Here is a 27,209-nt window from a genome sequence, read left to right as displayed (position 1 = left end):
CTGATTTATAGATTAATTAAATTGGGCAGTTGAGAATCGTAATCAGTTGCTAATTTAAGAAAAAAAGTTTTATATGTAGACAATGTTTATAATAAAGTCTTAAATAGTTTACAGATTTTGAGGTTATTTTTAAACACGTGAATTAAGTTTATTAAGCCCATTAGATCATATGGTAAAGTGACTTAACCGATACTAATTTAAAGCAAAGTGAAACGCCGGGAAAGTTTACGTTTTAAAAGTTCATTGCGGCTCAAAAATTAAAATAGTTTTGGGTTTTCGGTTAATCATAGTAAACTTTGTACTTCATGTTACGTTAAAGTAGTACCTTAAGCAAAGTGAGATATGTTTATTTAAGCTCGAATACGTAATAGCCAATTCTCCCTACGCTGCAAATTTATCGCATTTTGCTAAATATGGAAAATTACGAAGAACAAACCAACAAATTGTTGGACGACATTTTAGAAGACGACGATTCGGAGCTAATTCAATTGGAAGAAACTCCGTTACTTGAATACAGGTATTACAAGATGTTGTATATATTTAAATATACGTCAATTTGTCATTCGATTTAGATACTTAATATTTGGGGTTCGGTTACCGTTGACTCAAGTTTTATAACTAAATTGTAAATACGAAATGTATAAATTGTATACATTCTAATTTAATCATTTACATAATATAAAATAAAAAACAAAAAAAAATCTTTCATAAACAACAAAAATTTGTAAAATAAAAACACTATTTTAATTCAAAAAGTGTAACATTTAGGGTTTTATAGAATATGATATAATTCCTGTGTTTATGTTGCGTAGGCGTTAATATACGCAAAAGTTTGTTTTTGCTATGACGTTCATTTGTGGATTATTCTATTTTAAACGTTTTAAAAGTCAACTGTTTTAATTTTGCAAGTGACCAGTTTTTAATTAAAGATTGTAACCAATAAAAACGCCTGTTAAAATGTAACTAAAAGTAAACCTGACAGATATAACAAAACAATAGTAAAAATTATTTTAGCAATAAAATTTCGTTTGAAATTTTTTTTAATTAAACAAAATTATTTTTAAAGCACGCCTATTTTTAATGTTTTGGCAATCAAATAACAAAAAATTTGCTCATAAATATAAAAGTTTACATTTTTAATTTTTTAATTAAACGAAATTAGTTCTCGATACACGCCTATTTTAAAAATTTGGGCAGTTAAATAACAAAAGATTTATTGAATAAAAATCTCAGTTTACATTTTAAAAAACACTTAAAACGATTTGCTTATTTTATAAAGGTGTGTTTGTCTAAATGTAAACAAAAAAATTTATGATTTCATCTTAGTGAATGTACTTTTATCTTCTATGTAAATTTTTTTCTATTTTGAACCTAACTAAACTTAGATTTATTTAGTTTATTATTTTAAATATGTCGTTTCCTAATTTTAGGATATTTTGTACAATGCTTTGGTAATAGTGGACCAAAAAATATAAATTGGTATTTTAATACTAAATTTATAAATCGATCAAAAAAAGATATAAATCTTTAAAAAACACGTGATAATTACGTTATAACGCCATAAGTGGTTTTAGTAATAATTATTCCATTTCCAAGTACAAAAAATGATACAATATATTTTTGGATTTTTTGTTTACAAAAACGTGATATTCTTTTTTATTGTAGTAATTAAATAACCATTATATATATAAATAGATTACAGAAAGTGTCACGCCAAAAATCCCACGCTAAAATTTAAAACCAAATAACGTGAATGTTATAGTTTAAATTGTAGCTTTTCGAGCTGTCTTTAAACAACGTGTCCTAGATTAACAACAATGACCTTGTGACTTTGCTATAATTTAATGCGTTGTCATGTTTATAAAAATACCGAATATAAATCTATTATATTATTGCAAAAAATAAATATTAGTCTGTTGCATCTACAATTAATAAACAATATTATTCTCATCTTATTTAAAAGATAACAACAAACAAAAAACTTGCTCCATTTGCCTTACGTCATTACATAAAACATTTATTTAGAGTGTTAAAAAAAATTATAGCCTATAGTTTTTTTATGATCTTGCGATTTTTTATAAAAATAGAAAAAAAAAGCATTTATTTCGTAATGGCCTTTTATTAGAATAAGCAAGCAACGTTGCCCTTGGACGTAAGTATTAAAATAACCCATTTTGTCACGTGGTTAGAATAAAAAAAAGGCAAGGTGCGGGAAAAAACCTTTTTTTCTGGCCCTATAAAAGTTTGTTCTTTCGAGAGTTATTTCATTGGCTGTAAAAGTAAATATATTGCTAAAAAGTTCAGCAACCGAATGCAAATTATGACAGATTTTTCTGTACCTCGTAATACCGATTTAAAGTAAGTAAAATATTTTTGAAGCAAAAAAAGTTAAAAATTTTACAATATTATAAATTTTAATAAAAAGTTTTATAAAATTTTAGATTCGCCTTAATTTAAAGGATGTTTTAAGTCTGTTATTATTAAACAAAAAAATTTAATATAATGTTTTTAGAAAAGAAATTGTTACTAACAAAGTTATTATTGAGTAAAATATTTAAAAAAAATTTTACACTAATATTATTTAAAAATAGTTTTAAAATAAAGGATGTTTATTATGCATGACATTAACCAATTTAGGTATAAAAAACAACATTAAATTATTCTAAAATTAATTTTTATTAGTTATAGATGATGTATCATAATAACTTTTAATTTTGTTTTATTATAGTACTAGGTCTTATAAATGCTTGGGGCAAACAAATTACTAACTAAAATACCTAAATTTAAATATATTATTAAATTAAAGCTGATGATTTATAAGTTTCTTTTCTTTAAATTGCGTAATTTATTATCTAAAACGCAGTTTTATTCAGAAAAAAATATTTTAAAAATTTAATAATTTTGTTAAGTTTTAGCCATCAAAATTCAGTTTTATTTAAACTAGCAATTATTTTTACATTTTTTGTTACTCCAAAAAAGAAATTTTTTTTTTACAAAATGCAGCCACATATTTAAGTTCAAATTTTTTTATTAAATTACTAGGCTACGTAGGTAATCTTAATCAAGTTTACCAAAAACAATTTTAAATGTCCTGCAAAAAAATATGATTGTTGGTATATTAAAGTAGCTGATAACAACAACAAAAACGCATAAATTTAAAAAACTTAAAAAAAATAAAAAAAGAGATTTGTTGTTCTTTTGTTCTGTGTTTCACACTTGCCAAAAATTTCGCCTTTGCCTCTATCTTCCTAAACTAAACCAACAAAAACAGATTTAACCGGCAGAACATTTCCCACATTGTTTGAATTGCGACACCGCGTTTGGCGACATTGAAAACAAAAGCAAATGGGTTGGTTTTGCCTGTTTGTATTGTTTGTTTATCAAATCAGTAAATAGGTAAAGTCCGCTTCCCATCAATTTCCGATTAGGTTAAGTATGTTGTATTAAGATCCTCAGCAAAAAATCAAATTTAAATTTTTTCTAAATAGTTGTACCGCAATTAAGATTGGTCTTACCTCAGAACCCACAAACTTTATTGTCATTTACGACCGGTGCTAAGATAATATTTATTGCTAAATAAATAAAAAGGGAACTTTTATGCTGGGTATGTTGTTTAACTTTGGCGGAGTTCAAACTGATAGTATTGCCTGCTCTTAAAATTAGTTCACAAATTTTGATTTCTAAAGGCTAAAGGATGTTGCAAACTATATAAGATAAAATAATGCCGGTTATTTCATCAAGAAATTTTGGATTGCGAAAAAATGTTAGCTTCAAATAACATTAGATTTAAATGTTTTATTATTTCGTATTTTTTGAATCAATTATTTTTAATGGCTACGAATGCAATTAAGTTTACGTCACACATACGTATATCTATTACTTTGTATCTGAACCACGTCTTAAAGAATTTACCACAAATAATTTTAAATATCCAAACTTACTTTTAAGTAAGCCCACAAAATATAAAACGTGCAACAGTGGGTAAATGCAAAAGGCGAGGTGCTAATTCATGTCGTGTTATTTGCAGTGAGATCAACGAAAATCAATGTCGATATTTAATCGATCGGCAAGCCCAAACCGAGATCCAGTTTAAGAAGCACGTGGCCGGACCGGAAGTGCGGAAGAAAGTTCCCACGGCAACCGACCGCGTGAAAAAATGCGCCCGCGACTGCGACCCACTGGCCACTTTTCTCGGTCTGTTTCCGATTTTAACCTGGTTGCGAAAGTATAAATGGCGAGAATATCTAGCAGGCGATGTAGTTGCTGGCTTAACAGTTGGCGTAGTTCATATACCACAAAGTAAGGAAAATATAAATATAAAATTTAAATATGTGGTTTTAAAAGACTTGGGTTTTTACGTCGCCAAATTCAAATTTTTCAATTCGGAATGGTTCTGTTTTACAGGCATGGCCTTTTCGATTCTTGCCGGCTTACCGCCGGTATTTGGTTTATACACTTCCTTTTTCCCGGTCTTGATCTATACAGTTATGGGAACGTCACAGCATATATCCGTCGGCACTTTCGCGGTAACAAGTTTGTTGACGAGAGCTGTTGTGAACCGCCATGCCCCAATCATCGAAACTCTTCCCGGAATGGACTTTAACACAACGGTAAGATCGTGAATGTTAAGAATATTTATTTATCCTCGATGTAAAAATGCTTGCTCACAAAACCAAGAATATTAAATTGTAAAACAATTGCGCTCTAACCACTATACCACTCATTCGGTTCATAAGTTCACCAACTAAATCTAAAGTTCATTTTTTGATTAATTTTTAACTCAGGTTTGCTGGAATTAATTATACAAGTGCTCTTAATAACCACCTAGTTTACCTTATTTGTGTTTTCTCTGTGTAACAAAATACATACGTAAAATCGTTTTTTTAAAGGCTAAATAAATTTTTTTTTATATACCACCAACAGGATGTCACCACCACAGTAGCCTCAACCACAGTTCTTACCAATGCCCAAGGCTTCACCGAATTAGATTTGCAGAGGGCAGGCGTGGCAGCAGCTCTGATGTTACTTATGGGTATTTTTCAGGTAAGAAAAATGCCAAAATTGTATATTTGTCAGCTATTGATCACGACACACATTATAATAAAGAGTAACGTACGTGTATGTGGCCAACTTTACCTGGCAGATAACCACGCCAACGTCCTAAGGGAAAATCATCAGACAAAGAATGCCTTTATCATTTAATAAAAATAAAACATTTAAATATGACTAATAAGAGAAATAAACATTTTTTAGATAAAATTCTTTAAAAAGCCATAATAGATACGTAGTGGTAGTTATTGTTATTTCAAAACCAATCAGATTTTAAAAACCCATGTGTATTACGCTTTAGCTTGCCTTTGGCATTTTTCGTCTTGGCTTTATCACCGCTTATTTGTCCGAGCCTTTGGTGCAAGCCTTTACGACGGGGGCAGCGATCCATGTCGTGACGTCACAAACTCCGGCAGTATTGGGAATCTCAATAAATTCGTCGTCAGGAATGATTGGCTCCATTTTTCTGGTAAGCATTTTTTAAATAGAAGGCAAAGATTTATCTCTTTTTTATTATTGTTTAAGTTTGTTCAACGATTTAAATGTTTTAATTACTTAAAAACCATACAAAGAAACCCTTTGTTCTGCTTCTAACTTGTTAAACAAACCCTAAACTTGTTTTTTTAAGAAATAAATTTTTATATACATTAATGGTTAACAAATTATTTTGAATTAGGACTGGATTGAGATATTTAGAAATATACCAAACACCAACATTGCAACGTTGGTCATCTCAATCGTTTGCTTTATACTGTTGATTATAGGCCGCCAAATCAATTTACAATACAAGTAAAACGACATTCTCAGTATTATTTTTATCCTTAATTAAAAAAAAAAAAAATTTTAAATAAAAAATATTCTCTTACTTTAAATAATTTTTTTAAATCTTCGATTTTTTACAGAGAGCGTTTAAAAATACCAATCCCAACAGAAGTTATAGTGGTAGTTATTGCTATCTTAGCCTCGCACTTTGGAGAGTTTCAGGACAATTTTGGGGTTGTGATAGTTGATGATATACCAACGGGGTATGTTAATCTTATTACAGTTTTTAAAAAAAAGGGTCTGAATTTTGAAATAAATTTATGCGTAAGGTAAATCTTTATCTATTTTCGAAAGTTTTACAACAAAAACATTGTGATTTTAAAAAAACCGCGGTTCTACGTTTATTTTGCGGGAAATTTCGCAAAATGGCTTTAATAGGCGACTTGCTATATTTGTAATGTAATTTTTAGCGAAGTTTTCAGGCATTTTTACTAAAACAACATGTCGCTATACGAATTTTAAGAGTGAAAACCTAATAACAGCTATACTGTAACCAACATCTCAAAAAATACCGTAACTAAAATTTACATACAAACAAAAGTGCTGTGAAATATCTTCCTTGGATTTTCCACTAATTTAATTCTGATTTATTAGACTTCCAGCGCCACGTGTTCCCGAAACTTCGGTGTTGAGTAGCATCATTGGCGATGGCTTTGCAATTGCAGTGGTTGGATTCGCCATCAGCGTTTCTCTTTCAAAGATGTACGCGCAAAAACATGGTTATTCTATTGACCCAAACCAGGTATTTTTAAAACAAATCGTTTAGTAGTTGTTATGGTAAGTTTATAAGCCAAATGTAATACTGTTTTAGCATACATAAACTTTTAAGAAAAATTAAAAGTAAACAAGGCAACCAGTTGAAAATCGAAATTCAAAAAGTTTAATTCTATTTTTAACGGGATTTTTTATACATTTATCGGTAATTTATTTTTTGTTTCAGGAACTAATAGCGTACGGGGTTTCGAATCTAGTTCCATCCTTCTTCTTGTGCTTTCCGAATGCGGCCGCACTGGCACGTTGTGAAATCCAGGATAACACTGGAGGCAAAACACAAGTAAATAAATATACCATGACCATAACTTATAATTTAATAGAAAGGGGCTTGTTGTTAATTCATAAAAGTGTAAAGTTGGCTTTATGAACTCTTTTTTTTACAAATTACAGACACTAAAATTTCACTAGTCTAAATGCTACAAAAAAGAACACAAATTACTGCTGAGCCAACCATAAATAACAACAATATTTTATATACTGACCAATTATTAAATTATTTATAATTAATTAGATTGTTGGTATATTGTCTGTCGTTATTGTCTTAATCACAATTCTGGTTCTGGGTCCCGTGTTCGAACCCCTGCCTAGGTCAGTACTTGGAAGTATTATCATTGTTGGACTTTTCGGAATTTTAATGCAGTTTAGAAATCTTAAATCAATCTACAACATCTCGAAAGTCGACTTTGTGAGTAGTCAATTTTGATTTTAATACTAAAAATAGGTTTTAGTTCTATGAGTTGTTTTCTTGATTTTTTGAAAGCAGTTTTATTTAAATAATAATAGCCAAAAATACTCTTCAAAACTAACCCTTTACGATAACAATTCAAAAAACATTAAAATATGAACACCAACATTTTTGAAAAAAAAACAGTAATGGATTATTTGTGTAGGATCTAATACACTCCTACTGTGGCTTAAACAATTATTAAACCCCAATAGAGTACGCTGTAAAGATGAGCATCGATAAGAAAGCCACACTTAATTAAAATACACAAAATAGTCGTGTTAAATCAAACTCGCTAACTTATTACCAAAACCTGCCCAAGGATTCAATCTACCAAATGTAATCTGTACAAGCGGCTTTTAATCAGAATTGAAACTACAGGAAATGCGAAATAAATGCGATACAAAAATATGACATAAAACACAAACTACAAAGTATATAATCAACAAATTAAGTATAAAAGCGAAAGTCTAATTGTGTGTTAAACCTTACTTCGGCCTTACTTATTTATGAGTTTTTACGTCCAGCGAACTGACCAAAAAGCTATATTGCCAGTTATTTAAAGCGAAATAAAATAGGAGAAAGCGCATACAAACAATAAAGAAAATACAAAGCATTATCGATAAACAGAACAACAAGTGCGTCATAAATGACGATGGGGAGTGAAAATCTCCGGCAGCTGGAATCAAGCCGAATGATTCAGCGTGAAACGCCGGAGCTCACTAAAAGTGACCTCCCGCTAATAAATCATTTCAAATTTTTAATAAGATCGATAATGGACATAACAATTTGTTTTCAGTTGGTTTGGGTAGTCACCCTAGTGGCTGTAGTTGTGCTGGGGGTGGATCTTGGTCTATTAGTAGGAGTCGTGTTTTCGATTTTCACGGTGATAGTCAGAACTCAAACCCCGAGATGTGAAATCGTGGCAAGCGTTAATGGCACGGACGTGTATCGTAACTGCATGAAATACAATTCGGTAAGAACTCTGACATTTACTAACGACCTGCAAATCTTAATTAGATTGGTTATATAACATCGCAACGTTATTTAATTTAGCAATAGCGTGCAAATTTAAATTTAATTGTTTACTATCGTGACTGTTTTAATCATTTGTTTTAAATTTTTTATAACTTAAGTCAGTTATGTAACTTTAAAATTGTTAGGCGCCCATCAAACGTTGGTTCGTTTTTGTTTAGTTATCACTTAAACTATCCTTTTTTGCAACTTTATTAATTAAAAATTTTATTTTATTATTTAAAAAACGTTCCACGTGTATTAAGAATACTGCATTAACAGTTAAATAATATATTTATAGGCAACCCCGTGTTCTGGAGTAGTGATATTCCGTTTTCACTCGGTTTTGTATTATGCCAACCGGGATTATTTCAAGCAGAAACTTTTTATGGCTTGTGGTGTGAACCCAGGTAAAACTAAAAGCAAAATTTTATTTGTGAATAACACATAGCCAGTGTTTAGTCCCACGTCAAACGTTTATTTTTTAAACGCGAGGTCGACGGATCGATCCCCCAATTCAATGTTAAAAATATTAACCTAGCAATGGAGTATATAGCATCTTCACACCAGAAACGATTTTATTTTATTCACAATTTTTTTTTTACAACTCTTTTATGTATATAAAATATCAAAAGCAAATTATATTTTGTAATCTTGTAATTCTTAGACGAAGAGATTGCACGACGAAAAAAAGAAAATGAACCTAAAGTGCCCTCTACTGACAGCAAGTGTTGGACATTCGGGTATGAACTTGAAATAACGCATCATATTTTTATATTAGTTTTAGCTATAAAAAAAATAAAAAAAATAATGTTTGATAAAAATGTTGTATTCAGAATAAATCAGCATTTAAATATATTATATCAAACACCAAAAGATTTAAAAAAATAATGTTGTAAATTTAAATAGGAAAAAAAGGCGCGAAGATCCAGGGACAGTGCCGTCAGATACCGAAAGCAATGTAGGGACATCTAGCGAGAACAGTCAATACGCACTAGATATTAGTTCAACTAACAACTGCCTAAAAAGTGTGATTCTCGACTGCGCTGCTTTTACTTTCATCGACCTCGTTGGAATTAAAACTTTAAAATCGGTATACACTTAGCGTTATATAAATATACTCTTAAAAAACACTGTATAGCCCTGTATATAACACATATTAGCTTAATAAAGAAGTGAATAAATTGCAACATAATCCATGTTTTAAATTGAGAAAGTTGGTTTATAATAATAACTTTGTTTAACTTTACAGATCGCAAAAAGTTTTCAACAAATCGAAATCTCCCTTTTGCTCGCCAATGTTTGTGGTAAATTTTTTTTAAAAATCAATTAAATACGTTAATATTTTTAACATTGCGTTAGAGAAAAAATGATTTTGAAATTTTTAGAGGATGTACGAAAATCTTTGAAAAGAGGAGGTTTTTATGATCTCACTGGTTACGATTGTGAGTTCGTCACGGTTCATGACGCTGCGATTTATGCGAATTACAAACTACAGGTTCGACAAAAATAATATTTAAAAAAATAGAAAATTTTTTTTTTGATTCTCACATGATATAAATGTAAACCATTTTAAATTACTTTTTAAATCTTTTTTATGTGACAATCAGCAAATTCAAGTGTAAAAATTTTAAATTGAAAATGTTTTTGTTTTACAGACAAAGCCAACAGTCGAAGAAATAAGACTGTAGCAACCTTAAATAAACAAAACTAACAAAACCCCAAACACTTCAAAAGCCCTTATCTATATATTTCAATTTTGTATTTAAATATAAACATCTTTATTTTAACTTATATTTATATTTTATTTATAACCAAAATTCTATTATATTTAACAACTAATCACTTTTATATGACAATATTTAACCATTTAAATAAGGTAAATTGTACAGATTCTGCATCACCTAACGTCTATGCATTTTTTAGGCTTTCTAAATAATGATAAACTGCTTTATTTATAAGATATAGCTCATAAACTGTAGTGATTATTTAAAAATTTATATTATATTACATAAACATATGTACTTATGTTTTAGTTTAGTTTTTATAGTTCAATGTGTGCTGCTAAAAATTCGTGCTTTTTTATAGCGCTTTGTTATATCTTATGGTAATAAAATAGAAGAAAAATTTTTTTTTTATATTTGCAAAATTGTAAAAAAAGTGTGATTTGTAAATGTAAAATTATTTATACAACAGGGCCGATAGTTTTTAAATTACGTAATCAATTTTACCCATTTTACAATTGTCAGCAGACCTCGTATCGCTGAAAATAGACTAACATTACTATTGTCCTTTGCAAAACCTAGTTAAAAACAGATATCAAATAACTGCCTGTAATAGCAACCAAGTCAAAACAATATGAAAACAATGACAAATACACGATATTTAAAAAGACGGAACTGGCTTAGATGGGGCCGTAAATTGATCTTCTATTGTACAGAAACAATTGGACATAATATATCCCGTCTCGTGACAATAAAATCATGATATTTCCAGACAATATTCAACACAAGGTAAACGAAATACTGTGGAGAGCTTAATTAAAGGCGAAAAAACGACTTGGATTAAATTAACGACTTGGATTAAAATTAATTTTACAGAATAAGAAAAAAAACGAAATATAAGAAATAAAATTATTAATTTGTTTAAATGGCGTATGTGACGTCGTCATTACCAGGGCAAGCGCTCGAAGACGCGTTTGCTGAGGATTTTGAACAAGCTCCCAACCAGCCCCCGGCACCCCGCCAGCAGCGTGTAGTGCATATTCATCAACATGGGCCAGGGTACGCAAATTCGGGGTACCCACCAAGACAAGTGCACGCCCCGCCACCCCATCATACTGTACATGCGTGGCCGTCACAGATTTACAACGTCCCTGGGTCTCAGCCACCCCCGGTTAACATCGTTTACCCCCCAGCGGCAGCCCCAGCCCAGAGAACAATTCCGGTAACTAGCTACTTTTAATTAAAAAAAATATGTCACAAAAAAAATATTTTAATTTTCATTATGGTTTTAAAAAACCTTCTAAAAAGTTTGAAATATAAAAATCATAAGTGAAACAATTGTTCAAAAAAATTACAGAGTGCATCATACAGAGCCTCCAGGGAAAAATGTTGCGAATGTTGCGGGTGGAAAGCGTGCGGGATTACGTTTTTTATTATAGCCATTATTCTATCCATTAGTATCGGCGTTGGGGTGCATTTTTATTTAAGAAACAAGACCCTGTCTGCGGGGTGGTTAAACGACGGTGTAGTCGGTAAGTAGCCCAGTTGTTTTGTATATCAAAAAAAAGATTGCAATTATAAGTAAATGCTAAAAAATACTAAACTTTCTTAGTAGGCTGCTATTGGCCAACTATCCATACCTAACCTCATCATATTTTGTTAAGCCGTTGGCATTTGGTTATTTTAACGTTGTTAAATCTTTGTTTAATAAAAGATTTCCGTTTTTAGTTAGACCGGTCATTCCGTGTTACGCATGGGTAGATAAATTCGGACGCAGTAAGTAGTTACTTTTTACAAATTTATTTAAAATATTAGGCACAACAGCATTACTTAAGATGTTATGCAATCAATATGTTATTTAAGTTGTTTTGCAAGCACCCTAACCCTTTTATTAATAGGAAAAGTTGGTAGTGAGGGAAAGGATGTCATTAGCATTCTAACAACGTTCGCGGAAAATTTAAACATAGATATAACCAAGCCTGAAGAAGCCCTAAGCAACCTATTCAACCCTGAAACATTACAAAATGCATTACAATCCGGTGATTTTAGCACGGTTTTAGATGTCCTGACCTCAGACGATCCCGAAGTAAACGAATTTCTAGAAATGATTTTTAGTTTGGGAAATGTGTCCTCGGAAAACTTTGGCTTTATTACGGAATGGGGTTACGCCTACGATTCTCATGATCTTACTTACATATGGGCCAATTTAGAAGCATTTTTTGGCAATGGTGACGACGATGATGATGACAACGATGGGCACCATGGCAACGGAGGCGACCATGACGACTGGAAGCCTGGAGAAGGAACATGGGACGAAGATGATTACGAAGATAATGAGAATGATAATGGCGACGATAATGATAACTCGTGGGATGAAACCGCAGTGTGTTACTAATTAAAGTTGAACATTTTGTACATAAGCTTTATTATCTCTTAAATTAAACAGTGTTAGTTTTCTGATACTGGTGGTATTTTGCATTTTTAGTTACAGTGTTCTTCTTTAAAAAGTGTTTTCTGACGTTATTATATACTATCCAACATTTTCTTATTTACTGCACCTTTTTACAGTTCTAGCAATTCTTTTTTTACTAAAAAATATATTGAATAAAAAATGGGTTTCATGCCAATTCAGGACGAGGACAACTCATCATCAAACAAGTCAACACCGGACAACTCAACCCTTGGAAAACCCAACACGTGGACAACTCAACTCGCAGAACACTCTACCTAAGGTAACTTAACCCAAAAACAATTCAACCAGCGGCCAACTCATCTCGCGAATAAATCAACTCGAGGACAACGAAACACCGGACAACTTAACTTGCGGATAATCAACCCGAGGACAACTCAACCCGTGAATAACTGTTTCATGAACCGGTAATTCTGCATAACTTTACAGTCAACATTAGTGAACTGTTTGACTGTTAAGTTAAGCAAACTTGGCGGTTCATTGAACAGTCATCCCCGGGTGAAGTTGTCCAGTGTTTGGTTGTCCGATGTTGAGTTGTTCGGTGTTGAGTTGTCCTATGTTGATTTGTCAGCGAGTTGACTTGTTCACGGGTTGAGTTGTTTTCAAGTTAAGTTGTCCTTGGGCTGAGTTGTCCTTGGGCTAAGTTGTCCACCGGTTGTTTAGTTGTCCGGTGTTAAGTTGTAGGATGTTAAGTTGTCCTCTGGATAAATTGACCGGTCACCAAAAAATGTACATAAAATAAGAATTCTCTTTAAATCTTAAAAAAGAAAAACGCTAAAAAAGAGAAGTGTCGCGTAAAAAGGAAATAAATCATTGGACCGTGGGGAACAAAACAGAATTCGTTATAACTAAAAAAGGGTCGACTGAAAATGAAGGAATGGAAATTGAAGGAACGGAAAATGAAGAAACCGGAAAATGAAGGAACGGGAAATGAAGGAACCGGAAAATGAAAGAACGGAAAATGAAGAAACCGGAAAATGAAGGAACGGGAAATGAAGGAACCGGAAAATGAAGGAACTGAAAATGAAGGAATGGAAATTGAAGGAACGGAAAATGAAGGAACGGAAAATGAAGAAACCGGAAAATGAATGAACGGGAAATGAAGGAACCGGAAAATGAAGGAACGGAAAATGAAGAAACCGGAAAATGAAGGAACGGGAAATGAAGAAACCGGAAAATAAAGGAACGGAAAATGAAGGAACCGGAAAATAAAGGAACGGAAAATGAAGGAAACGGAAAATGAAGGAACCGGAAAATGAAGGAAAGCAAAAAAGGATAAGGGCGGAATCTTAAATACTAAAACGCGGAAATACCGTTAACTGTTCATTTCGGATTACTGTCATTTATTCGAGAACTGAAAAGCGATAATGAGTTAATTTTTATTACCCCAGCATACCCCAACTCTCTTCTATAAAATGCCCGTTTATTTCTAAAATAATATTGACTTAAATACAAATAAACAGTCAACGGAATTTCCGCGTTTTATTTTTTTAAGATTCCGCCTCTCCTTTTTTCACTTTCCGTTCCTTCATTTTCCGGTCCTTCATTTTCCGGTTCCTTCATTTTCCATTCCTTTATTTTCCGTTCCTTCATTTTCCATTCTCTCAAATTCCGCGTCCCCCTAAAAAATATAATTGGTCTTAAAAATTGTACATAAATTTGTTTTTAAGGTTGCATTTGCAACATTGTATAATAATTAAGATAAAAGGACATGGCATTTTTAGAGTAATGTTCTTTTTTGCATATAAACTTCTTATTTTACAGAAGTTATTAGCATTTTGTATGCGTTACTAAATTTCCATATATTTTCGTTTAAAGTAATTATGGAAATTACAAACGAAAATTTGTTAAATGAAATTCAACTCCTCAAGCAAGATATGAAGAATGCGAATCTTCAATTACTTGTACAGTTAACTGGCCAAATGAACGAAATGCAATTGGAAATTCAAAAGCTAAACAAAAAGTTACAAAACAATCAGTATTTTGCTGACAGACAATTTGGTGTAAATGACATCGAAATGGCAAAGTCAAAAAACGTAGAAATTACTCAAGAAACGGACAAATCTGTCTGGTCTGAAATCGAAAAGAATTATGTCACAAATTGCGAAATTGTTGAAAATCATGACAATAATATTGAAAGTAACAACCTAGTAGAGGGTACTATTACAGAACCGGTTTTACTCGAAGTATCAACGACATCTTACCCCCAAAACGAAATAATGGACCCTTTAGATGAACAAACTCCAATAGATAACCTCGAACGGTCATCTATTGACCTATTTAACGAGTCCACCCACATTACAAATTGCAGGGACCGCCATTGCCTACTTTGTCAAAGTTTATGTGTAATTAAACCGGCCGACCCCGAAGAAAATGTTAAAAAAGAGTGGCAATGCACAATTTGTTCAAAATATTTCCGAAGAAAGTACAACTTGAAAAATCATATTCGATGCCATACAGGCGAAAAGCCATTTAAATGTGATATCTGTAAACATGATTTTCGTTCAAGGCAAGCTTTGAACTATCACTATCACAAACATAAAAACAGTCAAAATGAATCTAGTGAAAACAGTTCTACTGAAAGGGTATTTATAAATATAATTTTACATACATACAGAAAAAGCAATAAACCAGAATGATTTTAATAATCTACCAAAAATTCTGGATATAACTTATTTTAACATTACTTATATATATCAAAAAAAAATGTTTCTACTGCCTACAATATAAACATACTTACAAACCATTATTTATTTTTAGGAATTAGATCTTACCAAAGAAGACAACAGTTCGGATAACTTACACGGTAACAAAGTTGCAGATCTGGCAACAACACCAAGAAAACTATCTTTCATTATTCAACAAAACTCCACATCCCAAAGAAAACAAAAACCAGCTCGGAAGGATGCCTGGAAATGTCCGTTATGTAAAAAGCACTTTAAACGAAAGTCGAATGTCAAGGCACACATGCGAACTCATACTGGTGAAAAACCGTTCAACTGTGACACATGTTTTCGGAAATTTTCGACAACGTTTAGTCTTAAAAGCCACAACTGCAGACCAAAAAGACTTAAAACAGATCAAATGGGATTAAACTTGGCAAACATGGGTTAAATGTTGCATCTGTTTTTGTGCTCTTTTAATAAAGTTTCTTCGTGATATAGGGATCAATTATTTTATTACTGAAAAATCAAAGTATATCAATTTTAGCTTTGGTAAAACTAGAATTGCAATCTGCTAACACAAAATAAAAACTTTTTTAAATGATTGTTCGCTTTTACATAAAATGAAAAAGGTACTTTAGTTTATAACTCTGTAAAAGGTTTTTTTAGCTTGAAGGTTTTTCAGTTTTTTTTGGAGAATAACTAGTGTGTACAATATCAGGATCATCAATAAAAATAGTTTCTTTATATTGTGTAGGCATAAACCCAGAGCGACGTGATGTTACAATATTTTGTTTTACTTCTTCAAATTTGCGGTCACATAAACCTTATAAATAAATTAAACTATTGTTTTAAACTTAGATTACTAGAAATTGGCAGCGCGGTGTAGTGGTAAAAACACTTGCTACACCACATGAGGTTGTGGTTTCATTCCCCACTGCTCTTCTGCTGTAGAGCCCTTGCGTAAGGCGCTATAAACTGTATGAACTCCTGCTAACCCAGCATTTAATCAGCAGCATAATTATCGGGCAATTTTAATCTATATAATATCCCAAACTGCTAAAGGCAACTCGAGACTTGGTCGGAGTAGCTGATGTTACTTTATGTTTAGGTTGCATATTCGACCTTTCCACATCGAAGATAACGATATATACAAAAAAAGAACAAAATCTTATAGTTACCTGATAATTTTTTTGGAGTTTGTAAACCGGTATAGGGTGAAACAAATTGTGACAATAATTGTACATTCTTATAATCAACTTTAACACCACATAAAAGACATCGCGATGCCTTTACAGTGTAAGGATTTTCCATTTTAACAGGTTGATCTTTGTCAGTTTCTGTGGCTATAAATCTACTTCCATTTTTAGATATGTGCTTAAATACTTTTAATTTTTGAAAGTTATACTTACTTACATTAACACTGCGTGCAAACATTTTTTAAAGATTTCTTGCTGTAAAATAATTAAAAAAAAGAATAGGCTATAATATAATGAGGTTTATAGAGTATATCAATAATTGTTTACTTAATTTATTTAGGTTGCTTATGTGTTCTTTTTTTGTATCTAAGCAACTTGGGATTATGAAGATGTTGTGGAAGGTTGGTTCACTACTCCAAAAATACAACCTTTAATAATGTTAAAGGTTCCTTTAAACTATTTTTACATCCATTAAAAAATTGTAACAGTAAAATTTAGTTTGTTTACTTTTTTTTTGTATATATATATCTTTATCCTCGATGTGGGGAGATCGAATGCGCAACTTAAACATAGAGTAACCTAGTAGCAAGCTTATTTTCCGACCGAGTCTCGGGTTGCCTTTAGCATTTTGGAATATTAAAGAGATTATAATTGCCCAGTATTTATGCTGCTGATTGGGTGCTGGCTTAGCAGAAGTTTATACCCTTTTTTTTTGTATATATCTTTATCCTCGATGTAGGAAAGTCGTATGCGCGACTCAAACATAGAATAATATCAGTTACTCCGACCCAGTCTCGAGTTGCCTTTGGCAGTTTGGGATATTATAAATTATGATTGCCCGATAATTATATATACTGCTGATTAAGTGCTGGGCTCAGCAGGAGTTCATACCGTTTAAAGCGCCTTACTCAAGGGCGCTACAGCATGAAATCAGTGGGGATTTAACCCACGACCTCATGTGTGGTGTAGCAAGTGTTCTTACCACTACACAACGCTGCCGATTCAAATAGCGCCTCACTCAAGGGCACCACAGCATGAGAGGAGTGGGAATTAAACCCACGACCTCATGGCCAGTGTAGGTGTAAGTGTTCTTACCACTACACCATCCAGTCTGGAAAGTAGGGCAGCGTGCATGCACAAGATTTTTTCGTTAAAAAAAATGCACGCCTGAAATTGGCGTTTTGCACGCCTGGCTTTAAAAGTAAATACAAAAATTAAGGTAAATACGCTAACATAAATCACGTAGACCAAAAATTTTAGTACGCGAGGTCACGCCGATTTTTACGCTTGCACGCACGAGCTCTCGTCGGAAACTCCCCTACTTTCCAGACTGGTACACCACGCTACCGACAGACAGGACAGACCGGTTTTACTTTTTAACTTTAGCAATCGGATCTCTATTAGTTTCGCACGCCCTACATAAACAGGGTGTGTAACCGAAATACGACACATGTAATTAAACAAAGAGGTTGCATAAATTAAACCCTTACCCTAACCCTCACATATTCAGTTTACCCATTAACAAAGTTATACTCATTAAAACATATTTCAACTAATTTTTAATGTCTGGTTGAACAATTGCCATACTTAGGTTATAACGCCTTGTTAAATTCGGGCGTGCGAAAGTAATAGAGATCCTAGCAATCTTTGAAGGTAAAAAATGGTGCAAACAATATTAAAACCAAACATCCTACACTCATAATTGCCAACGTTAGCAAGGAATACTAAAATCTGAAAATGTTTATTGTTAAAGTAGTTGCACAAGTTTTACTAAATTTAAATGATCACAAATAAACCACAATAATTTTTGACAACAAAATACGACCAACCGAACTAATTGTAAAGATTGCATATAAGCGCCCTTGCTGCTAATACTTAGATAAAACATTCTAGCTTATCCTAATATTCTTCGTTAACGAAGCTTAGTGCGATTTTTACTAATTCGCGTGCTTGTGCACCTAACCAATGGTGTTATGATAATTAAACGTCTTGACCTAGTTGTGACCCAAACTGTACAAATTGGTTGGTCACAACTAAATTTTTAATTTCACACGTGTTACATTTTTTAATGTTTTAATCCAAGTAATTTAATTTATTTTGGAGAATAATTTACCGTTTTGTTACAAAGTCTTGGAGAATTAGAAGACTGTTAAATTCTAATATTTTGCTTAACAAAACCCGGTAGATTTTTTTTAGCTCAACTGGTTTGTAAAACAATTAAATTGAATGGTTTAATCATGTTTATTACTTAGATAATGAAATGTAACCAAAATTATAAACATTAAAACAAAATTTATTATGACATCATTATATCGCTATGGCAGAATTTTTTTTTTAAATTTACAGGTAAGTAATTTTTAACTGTTTTAAATTAAATAGGAGCATAAAAGGATGTCTAACATAACAAAAATTTCAGAATGTGAAAATGTCCACGTTCAAGCATTCTTTAGCGCACTGAAAGAATATAACATTCAGAAGAAAGAGAAGAGTATGGTAAAACTAGAAAAAAAATCTTCTTGCATCGACAACGTCGAACATCGAATAAATTGCGATGTGAATTTCGAAAGATTAAAACCACAAGATTCGTCCCCGAGAAATAAAAGCAAGTTTATTCGATGTAAAAACTACGATTGCGCTGAATGCGATGCCCAAGAAATCGGATACGTTAACGTAGGCAACAACAGTAACGCTGGCTTAGTTGATCTTTTAAATTGCCGCTCGGCTTTTCAAGAGTACAAAGCTCATTGGAATAAGAGTCTGCCAAATGAACCTGAATATGGATGTATCGGCAACTCTTATTTGTTACCGATTACGAATAAAGATCACAGTAAAGTTGAATGTAAAATAGCCGACGACAATATGAGCACCAACACATCACTGAAAGTTACTTCAAATCTTTCTAAAGTTTCAAATCAAAATAAAAAAACGGATAATTTTATACTTTCCCAACAGCAAACTGGTGAAGTAAATCGATTTGGATTTAGAACACGTTCAGTGTCTTGTAAAAGTAAATCTAATTTATTAAACAATTATAAAACAAATTTAACAAGCAAGAATATAACTACACCCCTAAAACACAATTTAGAGTGTTTGCAAAATATCGGCTGTTCGAACACCAAAAATATACCCATCATAAAAACAATCGCACCAAGCTGTCTTTTTATAAACGAAGTAGAATCAAACAAACCTACTGACAACTTAAATAAAATCAATAGTTTTTTAACAACCTTCAACCAAGCCAATCACAATAATTCAAAAATAGTCGATTCACGAATGAGGTTAGCAAAAACTAATGATGACTTGAATAAACAAAAGTACATAAATTGTAATGACTGTGTAAAAGAGGGCGTATTCAATTGTCCAGAACTCCCAGAAACATCAACAATGACTTCCCAACAACAATACGAATTCATCCAGAACTCCATTAATTTAATACAAGCCGAGGAAAGGCTTAAGGAAATTGCAAACGACTTAAATCTATCAAAAACTATTTGTAAGCCTACGCAATCTATCGCACAAAACAGTAATAAGAACTTAAAAAACAATTTCTCGCAAGAGTACACTCGATCATTAAACAAAAAATCTAATTCCAAAAGTCAAACAGTTTCTGTTGGGAAAGATTTAAACCTTCATCTCCACTTTCCAGCACACATTACATTCGAGAGAAACTCTAACCCAACAAGGGTGACGGTTCGTGACGTCAGAACCGAAACTGTGAATGACGTCAAAACTGAAACATTTATTCCTGGTGAAAAGTTCACCATAGCTCATGAGAGCTTTTATCAAAAGGAAGATTTCATGGTCACTCCGCCTAAATCCACTTACCTTTTCAAGGAACCGGATCAACAAGACCTACGGGAGGAGTTTTTTCGTGATGTGAAAACTGAATTAGCACGGTATAGAGAAAATAGACACTGGCCTCAAAAATAAAGAAATTATAAAGTTAAATTTTTAAATATTGTACGTAAAAATATAAAGTTGCTGTTATTAGGGCGGTAATTGATGGCGTTTAGCATCCCTTTGTTTAAGTTTATGTACCTTTTAATTAATTGAACACAATAAAAACAAAGTGTGAACCGTTCCTCCCCATTTTCGTTTATATTTGTTATATTTTGAGGTTAATTAGATTTTATTAGGCGCCCACCGTATACCTATACCACAATAGAAAGAAAAATACGGTAAACGGGACTTTACAAAAGTTAACAATAAATAGAAAAAAGACCAAACTTTGCCGAATTAAAATTTTCGGCCAATTTTTAACACAAAAAATATCGATTATAATAAAAATTAAAATTGAAAAATTTTTAACAAATAACATATAAATTAAGACACACAAAAATAAAAATAAATGTAAATTGGTAAATAAATAAGAGTAAAATTTTTCGAAAAAAATTTGCATTCTATTAAAATTATTTAAAATAATACTTCAAAAAAAAATTGTAAAAAAAATGAAAATTTGTATTCTAAAATGTCAGAATTTTAACATATTTTTGTGACATGAATATAGAATAATATTACACAATACAACAAAGAACAAAATAAAATAATTTTCAAAGATTTTATTTTTTAGATAGAGCAATATGAAATTTAAAAGAACAAAAAGTCACACTGCTACTATATACTTAATACACATAACTAACTCCAAGCTCGTGTGCAAAATGAAAAAAACTAAGTCAAATGTTAAATTAATTTAAATCATAAACTTAGGTTTTAAATGAAACTTATTTAGGAATTAAAAAAATTTATTCAAAAATTTTTTTATAAAATGATCGTCAAAATTTAACATTAAAAAAAATAAATTCAAACAAAGATTTTTAGCTAAACAAACATATAAAAAAATTACTAATTTGTGGCCATACATTGTCCACCAGTTAGAAATCGAGATTGTTGTAGATTTGAGATACCATGAAAGTGAACAACGGCTGCAAGTACAACCAAAATATGAAAAATCTGATGACTTTGAAACTAAAACGAAAAAAGGATTTTTTTTGTATATATCTTTATTCTCGATGTGGGAAAGTCGAATGCGCGACTTAAACATAGAGTAACATCAGTTACTCCGACCCAGTCTCTAGTTGCCTGTGGCAGTTTGGGATATAATAGTTTATAATTGCCCAATAAATAGGCTGCTGATTAAGTGCTGGCTCAGCAGGAGTTCATACCGTTTATGGCGCCTTACTCAAGAGAGCTACAGCATGAGGTCAATGGGGATTGAACCTACGACCCCATGTGTGGTGTAGCAAGTGTTCTTACCACTACACCACGCTGCCGGTTTTAAAATTTATATCAGGTAGCATAGCAAAAAGGTTAAGATATATATTTTAAATTGTTAAAAATGCTAACATGCTGATACAATCTTGGTAATTTGTTTTCACAGAAAAGGGTGTATATTGAACAATTTTAGTTTGTTTAGTTGTATTGAAAATAACTTCTATTTGATAATATATCTTTTAGACAGACAAAACCTAATAATCTGACAAACAACAATTGTATTTTTAATAATATTTCTTACCCATAAATCACATTTTCCCGGATAATATCTTTCCGGAATGCGCATAGCATAAAGGAAAGCACCTAAAAATAAAATAACTTTTCTAAAAATCAATTCTATTGAAAATATGCAAAAAAAGGAAATCCAATTTTGAACTAAATTTAGTTTTAAACAGTTACCAAATTTTATTAGCATAGTTTAAACTTGCTAAGGTAAATATTGCACAACATATACATGACTTATTTTATGTTGCTATTTATATTACAAAGCATTTTTTTTACCTTTTGCAAACATAGCTTTAATGATATATACAAAGTACCGATTGTTTAACTTTATTTAATTTATTACTTAATGACCTATTAACCTTTTTCGAAAAGGTTAATGATTTGCGAAAAAAATTTTTTGATAAAATCCAATGATTGTAACATTGTTGACCTTCAATAGCAACATTATCGAAATTTCAAAACATTGAAATAGTTTCAAGAATTCCTCCTTTAGCTAATTACTGAATTACTTTTATTATTTCTTTTAGCTGCTATCATTATAATGCAATTAACAAGGCAAATTATAAAATTTATTAAATTTTGAACCATTCTGTTGTTAAATAAATGACATAACATTTAAATGTAGAAGTGATCTTAAGTCCTATTATGTCAAATATCCACTGTTGTATACCAGGATATGACTATACAGTAAAAGTAAACAATAAACATATTTGCTTGTTTACCACAGTTTTAATGATCAGTATGCATACCAGCAAACTTAAAAAAAAAAAATTTACAATAAGATTTCAAGGTTTGGTATATATATTATTTCAAGGTTATAAGGATATTGCATACTCAAAAAACAACCCATATTTAAATGGGTTGCATAAAAACCAGGCCCTTTTTTTAATTAACCACATCAGGAATTTGTATAGAATATATGTTCTCAAAGTTTTCTTATAATAAATTATTTTTTTTAAATAACTGATTAAAGTGACCTCATTTTAAACTCAAATATTTTTTTTTTAAATTAACATACAAAATATCACAAATTGGATTAACTGATTTTATTTACCTGTAAGATAGAGTACTGCCATAAGAATTAACCATCTTAATTGACCAACAGTCACAGCCTCCAGAAATCCCATACGAACCATTGTATGTACTGCAGGCACTATACCAGATAGCCCAAGTGCAGCAAATAGGGCTAAAAACATGACATTCGATATAAATAAAAGAACATAGATTATTTTATATTAAATATTGATTGCTTAAACATAGGAAATACAAGCATAAAATGACCATATTGAAGATATGCAATTATGTTTAAATAAACTTACATTATACTTTTGGTATAGGGTTATATTAAAAAGGAAGTAGTCAATTAATTATTAAAAGTGATCAAGTTACATACTTGCTCTAACAGTTCGGTATTTTGCGGTACTAAACTTTTCCCATTGTGAAATTACGATGCAAATTATTCCCAATATACAAACACAGGACATGTAAATCACCTAAATAAATTCAAAAATATAACAACATCAGAAAAATAAAAAAAATGCCGTTTAATAATTTGCTGTTTAGCCGATATGATTTTTAATTATTGAATTTTTAATTAGACATTGTTTATATACAAAATAAACGAACATTTGCTACCATTAATAATATAAATACAGGGATATTACATTTTATTTATTTGTCATGTTAAACAAACTGTTCTACAATGAACAGGAAGTGATTATAAATTAAGATAACATAAACATAATATAAAGCTTTTTGTTTTACACATATTTGAAAATATTTAGGTAACATTCTTTATACTTTCCCATTTTACTAAGTTTTTATTTACACATAAAGTTTAAAAAAAAATTACCTTAGGTTCTATATCGCAATAAAAAGAATAATAAATCCATGGTACAAACGACCCCATTATCATTAAAGATATTCCTGAGTAGTCAAGTCTAAAAATACATCAATAAAGTACAGATCAAAGAATAAATCGAATAATCTTTATTCCCAATTCCACTAACATCAGGATATTGTAATGTAATATGTTATTCCTATAAGCCACTTAAAACTTTTAAAAACCATTTAAAACACAAGTGGAAAAGTGCTTTATAATTTAAACATGTTATTTTAGGGTTAGATTTTATACAAGATAATCTTTATGGGCCCGATATTTTAGTTAAACTTTAAATGTAAACGAAATTTTAAATGACTTTTAATGTCTTTGGAAATAAAGTCTATGGAAGTTTTTAATTAACAAGCCTAAATAAAAATTAACTTACTTTCCAAATATTTTAAACACCCTTTCTGAGTGGCAGCCCATTGTATGAAATAAAGTGGAAAAACACAAGCACAAGACCGCACCAAGAAAAAATAGAAAAAACACAACTTTTTCTTGCCACTCGCTTATAAATTGTGTTGCAGGTAGACATAGGAAATAAATGCAAATTCCAATAAAAAGAATAAAGCCTTGAAAAATAAACAAGTTTTTTGAATGAGTATTACAAAAAATGTATTATTAACTATTATAAACAAGCACGTAGAAAAAATTATTTTTAATTGCATAATAATATGACAATTTAATAAGTCATGTAAGATGTAACAAATAAAACAAAGAATCAATTTTAAATGTGAAAAAGTGAATACAACTTAAAACCTATATAAAGAACAAAAAATCATAATTACATTTGCATAAATACCTCAACCTAGTATTGGAGTGGGCATTTTAAGCTTGTTTTTATTACCTTTTACTTACCAAATCAATAGTCAATAGTAAAGTACATGCCATAGATTTACCTATAAGATGTGTCCATATGTTTCCAGTTTCAGTGTGAAGTCGAAAAATTGAACCCAAACAAGCTTTAAAACATGGCATCTCTGGTCTGTGCCAATGATGTAAAAACTCATTGTCTTTTTGCCAATCTTGAAGTTGAAAAAATGATACCACCCTCCATCTAAATAAATTTGTTTTTTTATATGTGTAAAATTGCAAAATGTTAAAAATAAAAATGTATTTTGAAAGGCATCTAATTTGTTAAAATAAAATATTTTGTTTGTTTAGTTGTGTTTTTATACACAACCAGTTTGTAATAATAATACTTTATGTGTTTACCAAAACTGTAAACATTTCAGACAAATAGTGCTATTTGCTAATAAAATTAACAAAATACAAGACATTTAAAAAAAAATATGTTTAAAATTATAGACTTTAAAGATTTAATATGACATTAGTATATTAATCTTCATCGCCAAAGAATAATTAAAAACTAAATACTCGATTTTTTAAAAATAAAACATTACATGATAATAAAAAACAAATTTTTTTAAGTCCAAAGTATAAAAATTTATTAACAAAGAAAAAAAATTACCGGCCATCCCAGACTTTATGAGCAAACTGATCGACCTTATCCATGGCTTGGTTAAGCGTTTCTTTTGCGTGACTTCCTATTTCCTTTGCCGATTGAACTGAATTGTCAACATACTCTAAAGCACTGTGCATTGACTGTTGTACTTTCAATGGTGACCCTAGAAGTTGGTAAAATTGAAAACTATAACAATTTTTTTTATTCAAATTTTGTGTATACTTTAACTGATTAATTTAGGCCAACCTTAAAGCAGCTAAGACTAAAACAATTAAAAAAATAAGAATTATATATGGCTTGAAATTGATTAAAAGAAACCTTTTTTTTAAGTTTTCACCATTAGCCTTGAGACCTTTTTTATCAAAATTCACAAGGCCAAAACAGTTTTAAGTTTAAATATTTTATACAATTTTTTAGTTAAGACAGCGTGACATAACAGATTAATTATTAACTATTTTTTACCAAAACTACAGAATCCTGCGTCACCCTCTTCGTTTTCTGATGATTTCCTTTCTGATTTCTAAACCATCCAAGTCATAACATGTTATATATATTATCTATTTCAAAATTTTAAAACCCTATTTAAAGTATATATATTTAAAGTTATTTTTTTAAGTGTATATAAATTTTTTTTTTTCTATCAAGAAAGCCTAATTTAAAACTAGTTATTCAATAATTACTATAGATATAGCCTATATTATATTATAAGTCAAAAAATCAATAATACATATAAAGAGCTAATAAGCCTAGGTATACCAAACAATTACAATATGCAATTAAATAAGAATTGCATATAATCTATGTTAAAAACTTTTTATTATTATTATTTTTTTTTTATTATTTTATTACATATATTTAAACTAAAATAACATTTAATTTTATGTATTAATACTTTATATATATTTACTAATTAATAGCCTGACCTACTGTCGAAATTTTAATTGTCATATTATAGTAGCAATTATTACATTACATTTGCCCGCAATAATTTATTCACGCACCACAGATTTATTTTAGGAGGCTATAAATTGGACATTTATATATACATATATATATATATATATTGTCCCCAAAATCCATTATATATAGATTACTTTAACGCAGCTATCAAACCAAAAGGGCTACTATAACAGGAACAATTTTAATGTACAAGTTTATTTAATATATACTAAAAAAGTAATAAATATATACTAAAATTCTTAATTTTATTACTGTTAAAAAACAACTTTTTACCGTGTTAAGTTCTGGGCATGATGCTGTTCGTTCAAGTAAAAAATCTCCCTCATTTTCATTTTCTTCGTCAGATACAAAATGCCTCAAGTAAGCATCTGATTTTTTTGCACTGGCCGGCAACATCTTGAAAGATTCACATTCATTATGATCATCACAATGAAGGCTAGAATTTTGGTTTTGGTTTTCTTCACTTTCGCTTACGTTTGAAAAGGTTTCATTTTCACACATTTTTCTTTTTTTAGTACACAGTCGGTTTGTCTGTTGGTTACCAAGGCCCTCTATTTAGTCACGTAGTCACCTTTTAAGTTGCCTTAAGGACTATTTGAAAAAATAAACACAAATTAACTTTATTTAACCACAACCACGGATACGACTAGCAGACTGGGTATTATTTATTAATATAAGTTGTAAGAAAACTAAATACAATTGAGCTTTTTACTTTTAGTTTATCCAACAACAATATCTTATTATTACGTTTTAGTCGATAATTCACGCTAGGTTCATTGTTAAAAGCTGTTACATAAGCTTTTGATCACGCGCTATTTAATCTACTTCGCAACGTCACTTACGAAAAATCGTTTATTTAGATCACATTACGTCACAATGTATGACCCGAGCAAAGAGCGTAACAAAAACATGCAACGTTTATGTCACAACCACAATTACCAAAACCCCTAATAATATATAATAAATA

The 27,209-nt window shown here is 30.7% G+C and overlaps 5 protein-coding genes across 8 annotated transcripts; 3 read left to right on the top strand and 2 right to left on the bottom strand.

Moving 5' to 3' along the window:
* Positions 1 to 322: 322 nt before the first annotated feature.
* LOC145751819 (sulfate anion transporter 1-like) lies at positions 323 to 10,455 on the top strand. Of its 2 annotated transcripts, none has more exons than XM_082567934.1 (17): positions 323 to 517; positions 4,028 to 4,299; positions 4,405 to 4,610; positions 4,924 to 5,043; positions 5,351 to 5,518; positions 5,726 to 5,838; positions 5,952 to 6,074; positions 6,466 to 6,613; positions 6,812 to 6,925; positions 7,157 to 7,330; positions 8,169 to 8,345; positions 8,685 to 8,793; positions 9,051 to 9,126; positions 9,293 to 9,476; positions 9,636 to 9,690; positions 9,772 to 9,881; positions 10,042 to 10,455. In XM_082567934.1, exons 1-17 carry the CDS (start codon positions 414 to 416, stop codon positions 10,072 to 10,074), a joined length of 2,286 nt encoding a protein of 761 aa, XP_082424060.1. In that variant the 5' UTR covers positions 323 to 413; the 3' UTR covers positions 10,075 to 10,455. The 2 variants fall into 2 exon arrangements, with proteins under 2 accessions (XP_082424060.1, XP_082424061.1); XM_082567935.1 differs by lacking the exon at positions 323 to 517 and adding an exon at positions 2,282 to 2,358.
* Positions 10,456 to 10,890: 435 nt separating this feature from the next.
* Positions 10,891 to 13,225, top strand: LOC145752800 (uncharacterized). The gene is made up of 4 exons (XM_082569137.1): positions 10,891 to 11,329; positions 11,465 to 11,639; positions 11,836 to 11,883; positions 12,006 to 13,225. The coding sequence occupies exons 1-4, from the start codon at positions 11,033 to 11,035 to the stop codon at positions 12,500 to 12,502; spliced, it is 1,017 nt and encodes a 338-aa protein (XP_082425263.1). The 5' UTR covers positions 10,891 to 11,032; the 3' UTR covers positions 12,503 to 13,225.
* A 179-nt stretch (positions 13,226 to 13,404) lies between these two features.
* On the top strand, positions 13,405 to 15,887 carry LOC145752799 (uncharacterized). The gene is made up of 2 exons (XM_082569136.1): positions 13,405 to 15,162; positions 15,338 to 15,887. Exons 1-2 carry the CDS (start codon positions 14,401 to 14,403, stop codon positions 15,689 to 15,691), a joined length of 1,116 nt encoding a protein of 371 aa, XP_082425262.1. The 5' UTR covers positions 13,405 to 14,400; the 3' UTR covers positions 15,692 to 15,887.
* Positions 15,675 to 17,917, bottom strand: LOC145752801 (small ribosomal subunit protein bS18m-like). Of its 3 annotated transcripts, XM_082569141.1 has the most exons (4): positions 16,767 to 17,917; positions 16,657 to 16,694; positions 16,422 to 16,594; positions 15,675 to 16,066 (listed from the first exon to the last, which is right to left on the bottom strand). In XM_082569141.1, the coding sequence occupies exons 3-4, from the start codon at positions 16,552 to 16,554 to the stop codon at positions 15,906 to 15,908; spliced, it is 294 nt and encodes a 97-aa protein (XP_082425267.1). In that variant the 5' UTR covers positions 16,555 to 16,594; positions 16,657 to 16,694; positions 16,767 to 17,917; the 3' UTR covers positions 15,675 to 15,905. The 3 variants fall into 3 exon arrangements, with proteins under 3 accessions (XP_082425267.1, XP_082425266.1, XP_082425264.1); XM_082569140.1 differs by having other exon boundaries at positions 15,678 to 16,066; positions 16,422 to 16,694; XM_082569138.1 differs by having other exon boundaries at positions 15,678 to 16,066; positions 16,422 to 17,917.
* Positions 17,918 to 20,528: 2,611 nt separating this feature from the next.
* Positions 20,529 to 26,954, bottom strand: LOC145753642 (adiponectin receptor protein 1-like). Its single transcript, XM_082570054.1, has 10 exons — positions 26,516 to 26,954; positions 25,745 to 25,802; positions 25,289 to 25,445; positions 24,717 to 24,874; positions 24,203 to 24,389; positions 23,788 to 23,875; positions 23,329 to 23,428; positions 22,990 to 23,121; positions 21,952 to 22,013; positions 20,529 to 21,404 (listed from the first exon to the last, which is right to left on the bottom strand). Exons 1-10 carry the CDS (start codon positions 26,741 to 26,743, stop codon positions 21,282 to 21,284), a joined length of 1,293 nt encoding a protein of 430 aa, XP_082426180.1. The 5' UTR covers positions 26,744 to 26,954; the 3' UTR covers positions 20,529 to 21,281.
* Positions 26,955 to 27,209: the final 255 nt, after the last annotated feature.

Source organism: Corella eumyota, chromosome 5 (assembly GCF_963082875.1).
Source record: "Corella eumyota chromosome 5, kaCorEumy4.1, whole genome shotgun sequence".
NCBI lineage: Eukaryota > Metazoa > Chordata > Ascidiacea > Phlebobranchia > Corellidae > Corella > Corella eumyota.
This window is presented reverse-complemented; position numbering and strand designations above follow the sequence as displayed.

What these genes read in the sequence shown, in the direction of transcription:
- LOC145751819 (XM_082567934.1), top strand. Translation starts at nt 414, where the DNA reads ATGGAAAATTACGAAGAACAAACCAACAAATTGTTGGACGACATTTTA. An exon ending in TGATTGGCTCCATTTTTCTG is followed by an intron (nt 5,519 to 5,725) that starts GTAAGCATTTTT and finishes ATTTTGAATTAG; the next exon opens with GACTGGATTGAGATATTTAG. An exon ending in ACACTGGAGGCAAAACACAA is followed by an intron (nt 6,926 to 7,156) that starts GTAAATAAATAT and finishes ATAATTAATTAG; the next exon opens with ATTGTTGGTATATTGTCTGT.
- LOC145752800 (XM_082569137.1), top strand. Translation starts at nt 11,033, where the DNA reads ATGGCGTATGTGACGTCGTCATTACCAGGGCAAGCGCTCGAAGACGCG. An exon ending in CAGCCCAGAGAACAATTCCG is followed by an intron (nt 11,330 to 11,464) that starts GTAACTAGCTAC and finishes AAAAAATTACAG; the next exon opens with AGTGCATCATACAGAGCCTC. An exon ending in GTTAAACGACGGTGTAGTCG is followed by an intron (nt 11,640 to 11,835) that starts GTAAGTAGCCCA and finishes TTCCGTTTTTAG; the next exon opens with TTAGACCGGTCATTCCGTGT.
- LOC145752801 (XM_082569138.1), bottom strand. Translation starts at nt 16,677, where the DNA reads ATGTTTGCACGCAGTGTTAATGTAAGTAAGTATAACTTTCAAAAATTA. An exon ending in AACTCCAAAAAAATTATCAG is followed by an intron (nt 16,067 to 16,421) that starts GTAACTATAAGA and finishes TTTATTTATAAG; the next exon opens with GTTTATGTGACCGCAAATTT.
- LOC145753642 (XM_082570054.1), bottom strand. Translation starts at nt 26,743, where the DNA reads ATGTGTGAAAATGAAACCTTTTCAAACGTAAGCGAAAGTGAAGAAAAC. An exon ending in CATATGGACACATCTTATAG is followed by an intron (nt 24,390 to 24,716) that starts GTAAATCTATGG and finishes TTATTTTTCAAG; the next exon opens with GCTTTATTCTTTTTATTGGA. An exon ending in GTGTTTAAAATATTTGGAAA is followed by an intron (nt 23,876 to 24,202) that starts GTAAGTTAATTT and finishes ATGTATTTTTAG; the next exon opens with ACTTGACTACTCAGGAATAT.
- LOC145752799 (XM_082569136.1), top strand. Translation starts at nt 14,401, where the DNA reads ATGGAAATTACAAACGAAAATTTGTTAAATGAAATTCAACTCCTCAAG. An exon ending in AAAACAGTTCTACTGAAAGG is followed by an intron (nt 15,163 to 15,337) that starts GTATTTATAAAT and finishes ATTTATTTTTAG; the next exon opens with GAATTAGATCTTACCAAAGA.